The sequence below is a fragment of the Psammomys obesus genome, unplaced genomic scaffold (genome assembly GCF_907164565.1).
Source record: "Psammomys obesus unplaced genomic scaffold, mPsaObe1.curated_primary_1811, whole genome shotgun sequence".
NCBI classification, from domain to species: domain Eukaryota; kingdom Metazoa; phylum Chordata; class Mammalia; order Rodentia; family Muridae; genus Psammomys; species Psammomys obesus.
The window spans coordinates 21,925,953-21,938,235 of record NW_026596079.1 but is presented as its reverse complement, the minus strand read 5'-3'; the positions used below and the strand labels follow the sequence as shown (position 1 = coordinate 21,938,235).

At 42.7% G+C, this 12,283-nt stretch overlaps 1 protein-coding gene across 1 annotated transcript in view; it reads right to left on the bottom strand.

Annotated features, from left to right (window-relative positions):
* The window catches only part of Enpp2 (ectonucleotide pyrophosphatase/phosphodiesterase 2), a 126,866-nt gene extending 114,844 nt beyond the window's left edge, over positions 1-12,022 (bottom strand). Inside the window, exon 1 of the mRNA XM_055626396.1 lies at positions 11,927-12,022. Within this exon, the coding sequence (XP_055482371.1) occupies positions 11,927-11,947 (21 nt within the window). The 5' untranslated portion in view covers positions 11,948-12,022. The remainder of the gene's footprint in view (positions 1-11,926) is intronic.
* Between the last annotated feature and the right edge of the window lie 261 nt (positions 12,023-12,283).

The window sequence follows — 12,283 nt, the reverse complement described above, 5'->3', positions numbered from 1 at the left end:
CAGAAGGGTGTGAGCAGCCTTGAGAATTGAACCATGGTCCTCTGGATAAGCAGCCAGTGTTCTTAAGTATTGACTCATCTCTCCATCCCACTTATTTTCTTGTTTATATGTTGTTGTTTTTTTTTTTTCTTGTTTGAGAATGGGTTTCTTTCTGTATCCTGGACTGACTCATGACAATTCCACTGCAACAGTCTTCCAAGTGATGGGATTTCAGTTATGAGATACCATACCTGACATTACTTTCTTAAATGTTTTATTAGCATATGTTAATTATTCATAATATAATTCATAACAACATTTCATATATATGCATAATGTATTTCAAACATTTTCATACCCTATTGCCCTCTCTTGTCTTTCATATATTCTCTTAATCGCCTTCTTCCTTCAAACTAGACAGGGTGAGCCTCTTGTGTCCACAGCTGGTCTTGAACTCTTCATGTTGCTAAAGATCTTAAACTCCTGATTCTATTGCATCTACCACAAAGATTATAGGCTAGGATTTTGCATCAAGCGCAAAGATAATAGGCTAGGATTATAAGCCAGTTTATGCGGTGCTGAGGATTGAACCTAGGGCACCACACTGGACATCCCCAGCCCCTGTCCTTTCTATTTCTAAAGAACCCTTTTTCCAGATTGATGTTGGGAGAAAGTTCCTTCTTTTTGCAGTTTTCTGTCCTGCATGTGTGAAATAAACTTTGACTCAGTACTTTAAAAAGGCAAAACAAACAAACCAATAAGTGAGACTAGATTTGGCCTGCAGGCTATAGCTTGACAACTCTTGGTTGCAAATGTGTGTGTGTGTGTGTGTGTGTGTGTGTGTGTGTGTGTGTGTGTGTTTAGAACAGAAGACAGTACTGGATCCTTTGGAACTGCCATTACAAGAGGCTGTGGGCTTCCTTGTGGGCTCTAGAAATGGAACACTGGACCACTGCAAGAGCATCAAGTATTCTTAACCATTGACCCATCTCTCCAGCCCTGCCAAGCCTTGGTTTTGAACATCCCATGGGATTACTGATGTAAGCACTTTGCATGACCCCTAGAAGACAAGCCATCAAAAATAGCTAGCTCAGGTGTAGTTCTAGTTAGTGCTTTCAAACTGGGTGTAAAAAGTAAAATAAAACCCAACCAAAACTAAAGGCTATATTTGTGAATGGACCTTGGTTGGAGTATCAGTCTCAAAAAAAGACCCCTGTGCCCAGATTTCTTGGTTCTGTTGCTCTCCTTGTGGAGCTCCTGTCCTCTCCAGGTCTTACTAACTCCCCCTTCTTTCATATGATTCCCTGCACTCTGCCCAAAGTTTGGCTATGAGTCTCAGCATCTGCTTTGATATACTGATGGTAGAGTCTTTCAGAGACCCTCTGTGGTAGGTTCCTGTCCTGTTTCTTGTTTTCACCTCCTTCCAATGTCCTTCCCATTTGTCTTTCTGAGTGAGGATTTATTCTCTTACCCAGGGTTCTCCTACTTGTTTAGCTTCTTTAGGTGTACAGATTTTAGTATGTTTATCCTATAGTATAGGTCAGTATCCACTTATAAGTGAGAATATACTGTCTGTGTCTTTCTGCTTCTGGGATACTTCACTCAAAATGACCTTTTCTAGATCCCACCACTTACCTTGAATATAACCTAGAACCCCTGCCCATGGCAGGTCAGTATCTAAGTGGGTTCCTAGTATGGGGAACAAGGACTGTCTCTGACATGAACTCAGTGGCTGGCTCTTTGACAATCTTCCCCCGAGGGAGCAGCCTTGCCAGGCCACAGAGGAGGACATTGCGGCCAGTCCTGAAGAGACCTGCTAGGCTAGGGTCAGATGGAAGGGGAGGAGGACCTCCCCTATCAGTTGACTTGGAGAGGGGTATGGGAGAATATGAGGGAGGGTGGGATTGGGAGGGAATGAAGGAGGAGATTACAGCTGGGATACAAAGTGAATACAATGTAATTAATGTAAAAAAATAAAAATTTAATTAAAAAAATTTAACCTTGTCAATTGCCTCTGAAGTGTTACTAAAATAAATGTATAACTTTTATATAGACTTAAATATTGACTCATAGAAGTATTATGAGTCTATTCTCTCCTCTCTAGTTCCTTCCAAATACAGTTGCTAGATACACATTTTTAGTATTTTTAACAATGAAAAATATTCAATAAAAGTATTCATTGTTTATATTGAAAATAACTGGAACATCTTGATATTTAGTCTTTACTGAATCTGATATCCTATCCATAGATCATTATGACTCACCATTTTGAAAACTCTGGTTTTATCACACCATGAGGATAATCAACACAAGCAACATTTTGTTCTCAAAGGAAGGAAAGGAATTGCATTCTTATGGAATTAACCCCAAGGTTCAGAACTAATAACTCCCCTGGGTAGAAGCCACTGAAACATTGTGAGACAACCCAGGGTTTCACACTCTTGGGTGCCAAGAACAAGCTTAGGTCACCCAAGGAAAAAAGTGCAATAATCTTGCATTTGTTCCTGCTGATTAAAGTCAAGCAGCTTCCAGGAAACTGTTAGGCTCTCCTCATGTCACTATGTTGAATTAACATGTGGACAATATTAATAAGGGAAAAACCCAATTATATCTAATTTATCCAAAGTTTTACAGTTGGATGCGTCAGCAATCAAATTGTATACTGAGAAAGCCTATTCTGTCCATCACTAAATCCTTTTAGTAGAGAAGAAATAATTCCCATTGTAAACACTGTCATGTTCAAAAGGAATTGTGGAGATAAAAATTATTTGCAAGTCGTAAACACAAAACACTGTCATGTTATGTTCACGTTTGAACATCAGAAGCTCTGGTGACTGAAAACAAATGTTGAGTTGAGTGTTACCAGACGAACCACACTCAGGGTAGGATGATACAGGTTTCATAGCAAAGTACCACAGGAAGAGATTGAGCCAAGTGTGAAGAGAAAGTGACTTTGGAATGCCTGACCCTAAGAGGACATCTATACCATTTCTTCCATGGCTAAGGTAACATCTGAAAAATGGGGTAAAGGTTTTAGGAGCCAGAGGTTGAGGAAGAGCGCTGTGACACAGCGTCTTCTGGATATGACACAGCGATTGCAGTCATGAACTCACTGCAGCCGAGGTTACCTGCACAAGACCTGCACAAGACTGTGCCCAACACTGGTTCCTTATGCCTCGGGAAGAGCCCCCTGATGACTCATCACTGAGGGACTACGAACAATTAGTGGGTGCTACGGTAGGGGTGTCATTTTTCTTGGTGGTATGGCTATTGCTAAGTTGTCTGTGTTCTAGTACACACCCAGTTAATGCTCATACAAGTAATAAGAGTTAAACTCAGGGAGTCAAGAAAAGTGGGGAGGAGATGAAGGTAGGAGGCAATTTCTTTTTATGGGGAGAAAAAGAATCTCAGTAGGAGAAAAGAATGGCTGACAGAGGCTAGTGGGAATGAAAATGACCAAAAAATATACTAAAGTGATTAATAAAAAGTGGCTAAAGCAGTAGATTTGCATTTGGCACACATCCTGAAATCTAGCAGTGTAAGCACAAAGTGTCGGTCAGCAGGCTGGTTTCCTCTGAGCCCTCCCTCCTTGGCATACCATCGCCTGCTTTCCCCTGTGCCTCTCCACATCATCTTCCCTCCATGATGTCTCTAGTTCCCGTTCCCCGGATATCCATCATACTGGGTTAGTACACATGCCCACTACCTATTCTCACTACCCCCTCTAAAAACCTTATCTCCAAAGTCACACTGCGGAGGGAGTCTACGGGCCCAAGACTCCAACACATGAACTCGGAGCATGAGATACAGTTCATCCCATAATAACATCTTTCATTTAGTCTGTTGTAAGTGACCACACAGATTCACGGGACTTTCCAAATAAGGCCAGTTTCTGTTCTGATGAAAGCATTCCACTTTATAATGGAAATGTTCTTGCTTATTGAGTGTCCAAAATGATTGATTATTTACTTTAGAATAAGGATCCAAGTCCACGGCCTTCCACCTTCTCCAAACACCAGAATGCTGGCCAGTGTCCATCTTTCCAAAGAATTACCTTTATTCTACAGCAGCTCTGTCTTCATTTCCTCATGTATTCAGCTTATAAGCAGTAATCCATTTCACATTAGTCACCAAAGTGCTTAGACATCAAACTCAATTATTTGTTCATATAATTTATTAGTTGTCAGTCCCTTCCTTCCAAAACCCACAGGTTGTTGACAAGTTTCCAGAATAGATGCCTTCATTAAACTATGGGTCTAAAACCATATGTACAGAAACTTTATAACAAAATAAATAATTTAAAAATTTCAAAATAAAAATGATAAAACTAAGTTAAGGGCCTTTTAAAAAAATCCTGTTTCCTTAATGTTCAATATCTTCCCTTTAGTCATTAACTGGATTTCTCGTTTTAGAAACTGTCAGTGTTTCACATAGAATGGTTGCAGAGGTGAATGTTTCAGGGAGCTAATCATAGCGTTGCATGTTGCATCAAAAAACTGCACATAGTCTAATGCCCAGCTATGGAAATTCACTAACAAAATCACAAGATGGCGATAGAATAGGATGCAATCTCACTCATTAGAGATCGTATTTGCAAAGAACTTACAATGGCACAGGGTTTGTTTTTTAAGTATAAAACAGGTTATAGAAAATTGAGTCTGACTTCAATTTTAAGCTCCAAGCACATAAAACAATTCAGAAGGGCTGTTCACCCATGTGCTGTGATGTGCGCCTCTAGGTGATGCAACTCTAGATAACACCACACGTGTGTCTGTGTATATCTGTGCACACCACATGTGTGCCTGGAATCTGTGGAGGTCAGGAGGTGGTACTGGATATGCTGGGACCTGACAATTATGAGCTGCCATAAGGGTGCAAGAAACCAAACTCAGGTCCTCTATAAGAGCCACAAGTCCTCTTAAGTGCTGAGCAATCTAGCCAGCCAAACATAACTATTTTTAATAAATAAACCTTTCCCCATGAAAGGCTATTGCCTTAGACAAAGCATCATTCACTCCACTGGGTTACGGTAGAGATCACAAAGTGTTCTACTGGAGTTCTAGAAGATAGAAATTTAGGAAAGCAATTTAAATAAGTATAAAAATAATTATATACTATGCAATATAAGGCAACTGGCCATGTTTATATAAGATTGAGAAAGGAAAAAAGATTAAGAAAAAAGAGGAGGAAGAGGAGGAAAAGAAGGAGAGGAAGGAGGTGGAGGAGGAGAAGGAGGTGGAAAAGGTGGTGGTGGTGGTGTGAAGCAGAAAGGAGGAAGACAAACAAGGGTTTCTTGATAAAGGTCATGGTGGGACTCAGGTTAGGACTTGAGGAAATGGTGTATTTTTCATTGAGGATGTAGGATGTGGGAAGGATAGTTATTTCTGGTGGAGGACATGACATAAATAAACACAGTGGCACTAAAATGCAAGGTCTATTCTGAGAGTAACAAATAGCGAACATGAAGTAACTTTTGGGCTTTCTAGAAAATATGTATCAAGGAATCAAGCATATAAATTATGTCACGGAGATGGATGATCTTAAAATGTATGGTTGAAATGAAGTTTCTCAGGGGCAGGGAGGAGATGAGGGAGGGTGGGATTGGGGAGGGAATGATGGATTCAGCTGGGATACAGAATTAACAAAATGTAACTAATGAGAAAAATAAAATAAAAAAAAAAACAATGGGGAAAAAAAAGAAATGAAGTTTCTCTTGTACATGCTAGCTACCAAGAAGAAACAGATATGCCCTAGAACCAAGAAATCGGGACACATGTCACCCAGCAAAGGCTGAATCACTGTGGGCTGTAAATGCCAAGCTCAGCTATTTGAACTTCACACACAATTTTGGAATCTTGAGTAAGAACAGAAACATTGGTGTCCTCCAGTCTCCCTATCCTTACCCCAATTCTTTACCTTTTTTTCCAGAATAGTTGTACAGCAAAGACCTTGTTGCCTTGGAAAGCCTGTCAGAAAATTCTTTACTTGATTCACTGAAATTTCATTTCCTGTATCCCCACCACCACATGAACCAGTCTTGCCATCTCAAAGACAAGCAATGCTAATCTCCCTTCCACATAGAATGAAAGACACAAAGACAGGTATAGTGACCTTCTAAGTCTTCTTTTTTTTATATAGATTAAATGGATTGCATGCTTCCTTTTTGAAGCATCCCTGCAGTCTTTCATCACTCACTTTGTGTCTCCAAATGAGCTTTCGATCTGACCCACTTCTTTTCATCTTCCCAGCTACCATCTTGGTTGGGGTCCCCATCTCTCCTTGATTACATACTACAGTGCTTCTAATGTGCATGCCCTGCCACCATCATCTTCTTCTTCCTTCCACTCCCTTCAGCCTATTGTCCATTCTGTAGACTTTGCAAAATATAATACGACATTTGGTGAAGCCTTGCTTAAAGCCTTCACTGGGTCTCATTCTCCTAATCATTAATTGATGTGTAGTAGCTTTATATAGCATGCCATGCTACCCTTTTGGCCTAGTTTCTCTCATCCTCTACCTCATTAGATTCTTTCTTGACTGGCCCCATTGCTCCCAGCCTGTTGAGGGCACATCAGCTTGAAAACTTCTCTCCTCTATCACCTTCACCTTGCTCGTCCCTACTCAGCTTCTGAGTCTCAGTGTAGACAGATATCAATTCTACACCTAACCTGTCCATTAATTCTGAATTACATAATTCCATCAGGACTTAAGTTTCCTCTGTCAAAGTATAACATCAAATTAAAGCCGCATTTCCCCTGCCCATAATGCCTTTACATTGCAAACCCCATCTGACCAGGTCTGCCTTTTACAACACAGTGGGTGACACACAGTGGTACTCAGACAATAATTGCTAAAAACCTAACGTGTGACATTCAGATCGAGCTGTGGTGTTCTAAAGGTTGAAGAATACAGAATGAAATGACTCACCTCCTATATTTGATACTTTAGACTTCTTTTTATAAATCCTAATTTTAATTTTAGAAGCAACATCTTACTGTTGCTCTAGTTGCCAGATTAAATCTCTAAACCTTGAATACATCGAGCCACCACTTCTCTCCTGAACTATTCTCATCTGTTCCTTCCTCCATCTTCTCCCTCTCTACATATCTGCTCCCTCATCTTCCCCCTTCTTAATCCTCCTCTTCTTCTCCCCCATGTCCTTCTTATTTTTAAGTATGGCACAATCCACATGCTTTCAAATGCTTCGTTTTAGCTAAAATTCCAACTGTCCTTTTAAAAATTGGATAATGAAATAGCCATTCAGAGTGAAAGTTACACAACTAGTGATTGCCAGAGTCGAGACGTGAGCCCAGGTCCTGTGACTCCAAGTTCATGGTCATTAGCACACATTACACAGGATCCTCTCAAAACAGAAAACATGCATAATTTGATTATGCTGGCTTCTAACCACTACCTACTCCCTTCTCCCAAGTACCCACTGAATTAATTAGCCCTTTGATTACAGACATTTTAGCCAGACGTCCTTAACAACTCAAGGGTATTGAAGGAAAGACTTGGATGAACCCCTCAAAAGTTTATGCAAAATGCTGTGTGTAGTCTTTTGTACATTTTTCCCTAAGAAGAGTAGTGTGCATCCAAACCTCAAAAGAACCATGGCCCCACAGAGCTTAAGAACAGCTTAAAGCTTAAATAACTCCCTATAGAATGCAATCACTAGTCACCTCACAGTGTTTCCAAATGCATAGTTCTCTCACTGGAAAATCAGAACCACATTTTCTCACTTGTAGCCTCCCAAAGTCTCCATCATTCTCTAGACAGCTCTTGGAGATTTTCCTCCCTGGCCATTGGAAGCCCCAGGTAGCTTCTCTTTCGGTGTACTTCTCTCCTACTGGGTTGCAGCCCAAGGAGGATTTCTTTGCTTTCATAAAGTCAAGAGAGGCAATACTAAAAACCTTTCATGCCTGGAGATCTGCAGGCTATATGCTGGGATAAGAAAAACCTCCCAATTCAGATGTAGAGTATACAGTAGACACTGGAAACATTATCTCAAATACCCAGAAATTCTAAACTCTTCCTATTTAAAATAATTGGAAGAGTGTGACTTTTCCTGCTAATATGATGAATCTTTATTCTTTACCCTATTGTAGCTCAAAAAAATTTTCACACAAGCTCTTGTATCTCTATTATGTAATCCACTGCCTGAACAGAATACTCATTCTTAAACAGTGCATAAAAATTCACAAAACAGCTGCTGGCAAGATGGCTCCATGGATAAAGGTGATTGCTATCCAAGTCTGATGATGTGTGTTCAAGCCCCAGATCCCAGGAGAACATAGAGGGAGAGAACTGACTCCACAAAGTTGTTCTCTTATTTACACACACGTGTTCATGCACACACACACTGTGGCATGTGTGTCACACACACATTTTCTTACAGTTTTTTTTTTAAAGAATTTACAAGCATTCTGGGGCCGGTGAACATGTCTTAGTTGGTAAAGTGCTTGCTTAGCAAGCATGAAGCCCTGAATTCGATCCCCAGTATTACATAAAACTAAGTGTAGTGATGCACAACTATAATCCCAGCAGTCAGGTGTCAGGCAGTAGAGCCTGGAGGATCAAAAGTTCATCATCTACATAGCAAGTCTGAAGACAGTCTGGGTACATGAGACCCAGAGAGGAGAAGAGAAAAAAGACAAAGAGAGGACAAGACAGGAGAAGAGAGGACAGGAGAGGAGGGGAAAGGAGGGGAGAGAAGGGAAGAGGAGGCCAGGATAGGACAGGACAGGACAGGAGAAGAGAGGAGAGGAGAGGAAGAAAAGAGAAAGGAGAGGGGAAGAAGGGGAAGGGAAAGGGAGGGAAATAAGAGGAAAGGGGGAGAGGGGAGGGAGAAAGTGAGGAAGAGAGGGAGAGGGAGGGGGAGGAAGAACAGGCTAGAAAGAAAAATCAATCCCAAGAATTTACGAAACATCCCAACTGAGACATGGGGCACTAGGCTCTAAAGATCCCAGGAAAAAATAATAGTGAGACAAAAGCAGTTGTTCTGTATCCTGTAGGTGTGTATTGCCTACTGGGGGGCAGATGAGTAGAATACTGCAATAAAGAATGGTAAGAACTGATAGTGGGGGAAAAGGAAGCTCTGGGAGAAAGTGGCAAGTTTGCTTGAACCACTCTAGAAGAGGAGTAGATGGTCTTGGAAGTTACAAAAAGAAAGAAAGAAAAAAGAAGAAGAAGGTGGTTATTAGCTGAGTCACTGAAAAAAAATATGATGGTAGACACTGACCTGACCTGAGAGAAGATAGTTTAATATGACTACATTGTGCACAGTGTGTGTAAGACATGCAAAATCATACATGAAATGTGGTAAGGAAGGAAGTGGTAAGGTAGCAGAGCAATGAGTAAGTTAAAAAGCTAGCTGTGGGGGCTGGAGAGATGGCTCAGTGTTTTAAAACGACTGGCTGTTCTTCTAGAGGACCTGGATTCAATTCCCAGCACCCACACAATGGCTCACAACTGTCTGTAACTCCAATTCCAGGGGGCCTGCCACCTTCACAGACATGCATGCAGAAAAACTACCAATGCACATTTTAAAAAATCAACATCATTTCTTTAAAAAAAATACAAAAATTCACTAACACATGTCTCACAAAGCATGTCTCTGACCATATTGTGCTTCAGGAACACCCGAAACAAAATGGAGATCAGGTGATGTGACTGAATTCAGGGTCACCTAAAAGGCACACACCTGTGGATGTCTGTGAGTGTATCTCCAGAGAGGACAGAATAACCACAGACCCACCCTAAATAAGAGTGACACTATCCCACAGACTGTGGCCCCAGACTGAAAAGGGGGAAAAGAAAAATCTAGCTGAGTGCCAGTAGTCAGCTCTAGCATGACCCCCACCCTCCCCTGGCTTCCTAACTACAGATGGACCTGAAACCTCATGCTCGCAGCACCAGCCTTCCCAATGGACACTATCCGCTCTAATAGTGAGCCAAAATAAATCCTCCATCCTTAAGTTGTCAGGTATTTTGTTAAGGCAATGCGAAAAGTAGCCAAAAATAGGTAAAGACACATTGGGTAGCACTGGCCCCAAATGAGACTGTGACCTGTGACCAGAATGCCTGAACTCAAAAGATGGAAAGAGAGATGGCACATATATGAACAGAAAGTTGCATGTGGAAAGACTGGAAAGAAAAGCATGATGGTGATTCTACTGTGTCTACCATGACGAGGGTGTCTTTAGCACAGTGGAAGAGCAGAGGCGGAAGAAGAATGGTGAAGAGATTCAGCTTTGAATATTTTGACTTCAAGATGCTTTGTGGAACACCCCACTGGAAATGTTTTAGGAGAAAGGCTATGCTACATACAGAACCATGTATATCTGCAGTGGCTGAAGCTGTTGGAGTGGATGGGATAGATGGTAAGGGGAGAGAGTCAAGGACAGACCTGAGGGATGCACTAAAAGATCTAAATTGAGGCCCTTTAAGGCATTCAATAGTGACTCAAAGGGGCAAAAGAGAACAGGGCAGAGGTGGTCTTATAGAATCTAAGAGTCCAAACATGAGAGAGGGAATGGCTAACTATTCAAAATGGCCCCATGAGCCCAAAGAAGAAGGAGGACTTTAAAATTCTCTGCAGTTAAGCATTAGGACAGGATCTCGTCCTGGAGATACTATAGCATTCTGCCACCCAGTAGCTCTGGGAGGTGGAGCACTGAACCAAAGATCATTCTCAACATTTGTAATCAACTGAAACGTGACTTGCCAGTTTTTGAACACCTGGGAACATGCCACCTCCTCTTTCTTTCCTTTTCTGTTTTCATTAAGACTGTCCTATGTCTGTCCCACAATTAAATTTTAGAAATAAAAATAAAAATCTCTGTAGTTTTTGATGCAAAGAGGCCTTTGATGACCTCAACAAAAGGGAGTCTTCAAAGTGAAGGACCAAGGCTATGTATGAAGGAGGGACTAAGGACAGTGAGATCTTGTCACCCGCTCTTTCAAAAAGGAGAAAACCGGATAGCAGCTGGAGGTGACCTCTGAAGAGGATCATAAGTTCAGAAAATTACTGAAGTGTAGAAAACCTCCTAGTCCAGTAGAATTGAGTGTGTGCTAAATGCACAAACAAATCCCAGAAAAGGGCTCTTTCTGAGCCCACTGAGCACTGGGAAGGCTTTTGTTTTCATCCCCTTTATCAGTGAGAAATGGCTCCCTGCTTAACCTGTTAAGATGAAACCGGAGTGGAAACAGAAGCAATCTCTGAAACCCTTTAACCAGCGGTCCTCGCTGCCCACCTGCTCTGCTCTTGGAGATTTCGGAGTCCAAACCAAAAAGCACCCGGGATCAGTTGGGAACCGAGCCGTCTAGTCTAAACCAAAAGGAGCCAGATCCATCCAAAGGATTCGCTCAAATAAAAAAGTACAAAGGGGCAGAGTCTGGCTGCTGGGATCTGGCTACAGGAAAGGGCTTCCCCACTCGGAAAAATGATCTGTCTCTTTGAGGCAACTGTAGGAAGGAGCACAGAGAACGCTACTGAAATAGATTGCTTTACAGTCCCCCCAGCCTTGCCAAGCGCTTGTCTAACGAGTCATAAACAAGAAGGCCAGAGAGGCTGGCTGTCCCAGGAGGGCAGAGCTAACAGACCCCTGCGACTGGCTCTGGCCAAAGGGACTCGCTCCCTTGCCACAGGCTCGAGCTGCGGTGAGCTGAGACTCGTCCCTAGCCCCTCACTGGCTTGTTTTCCAGAAACGAGATACGCATTTGCAAAGCCAAACAGACTCTGGCAACGACAACTCAAAATTAGCTCCGCGTTTGTGAGCCTAGAACTCGGTCCAGCTGAGGGTACGGGAAGCCAGCCCAACCCGGAACGTTTTTTCCGGCAGCTGCCGAGGCCCCTTTGCAAGGTTTGCCCCGACTGCACCGTGCAGCCCCCGTGACCCCGGAGCCCCAGCCATGGAGCACGCGCAAAGCGAGGTGCATACCCTACCAGATCCGGGTGGCGGCTCATGCTGCGGCGTCCGGGTGCCGCTCTCCAGCCAGGGCGCTGCGGACACAGCCTCGGCTGCCTGCCGGGGACCTGGGAGCTGAGCCCGGGATCGCGGCTCCTGACTGCGCTTGTTTGTGCTGGGCCGTTTGCTTTTGGGATTTCTCCAAGGCAGATGGAGTCAGGGGGCCGCTATCCCGGGGGACAGTGATTCCATTGGAAGCTGGCCTTTGACAGGACACACACATGACCTTTGACTAAAATGGCTTTAGGGAAGGAAAAGTGTCCGGACGTTGAAGACCCGGCGTCCAGCACCGCCATTCACGCTTCCACCCCCAACCGCGCCGGGTTAATTTTTCA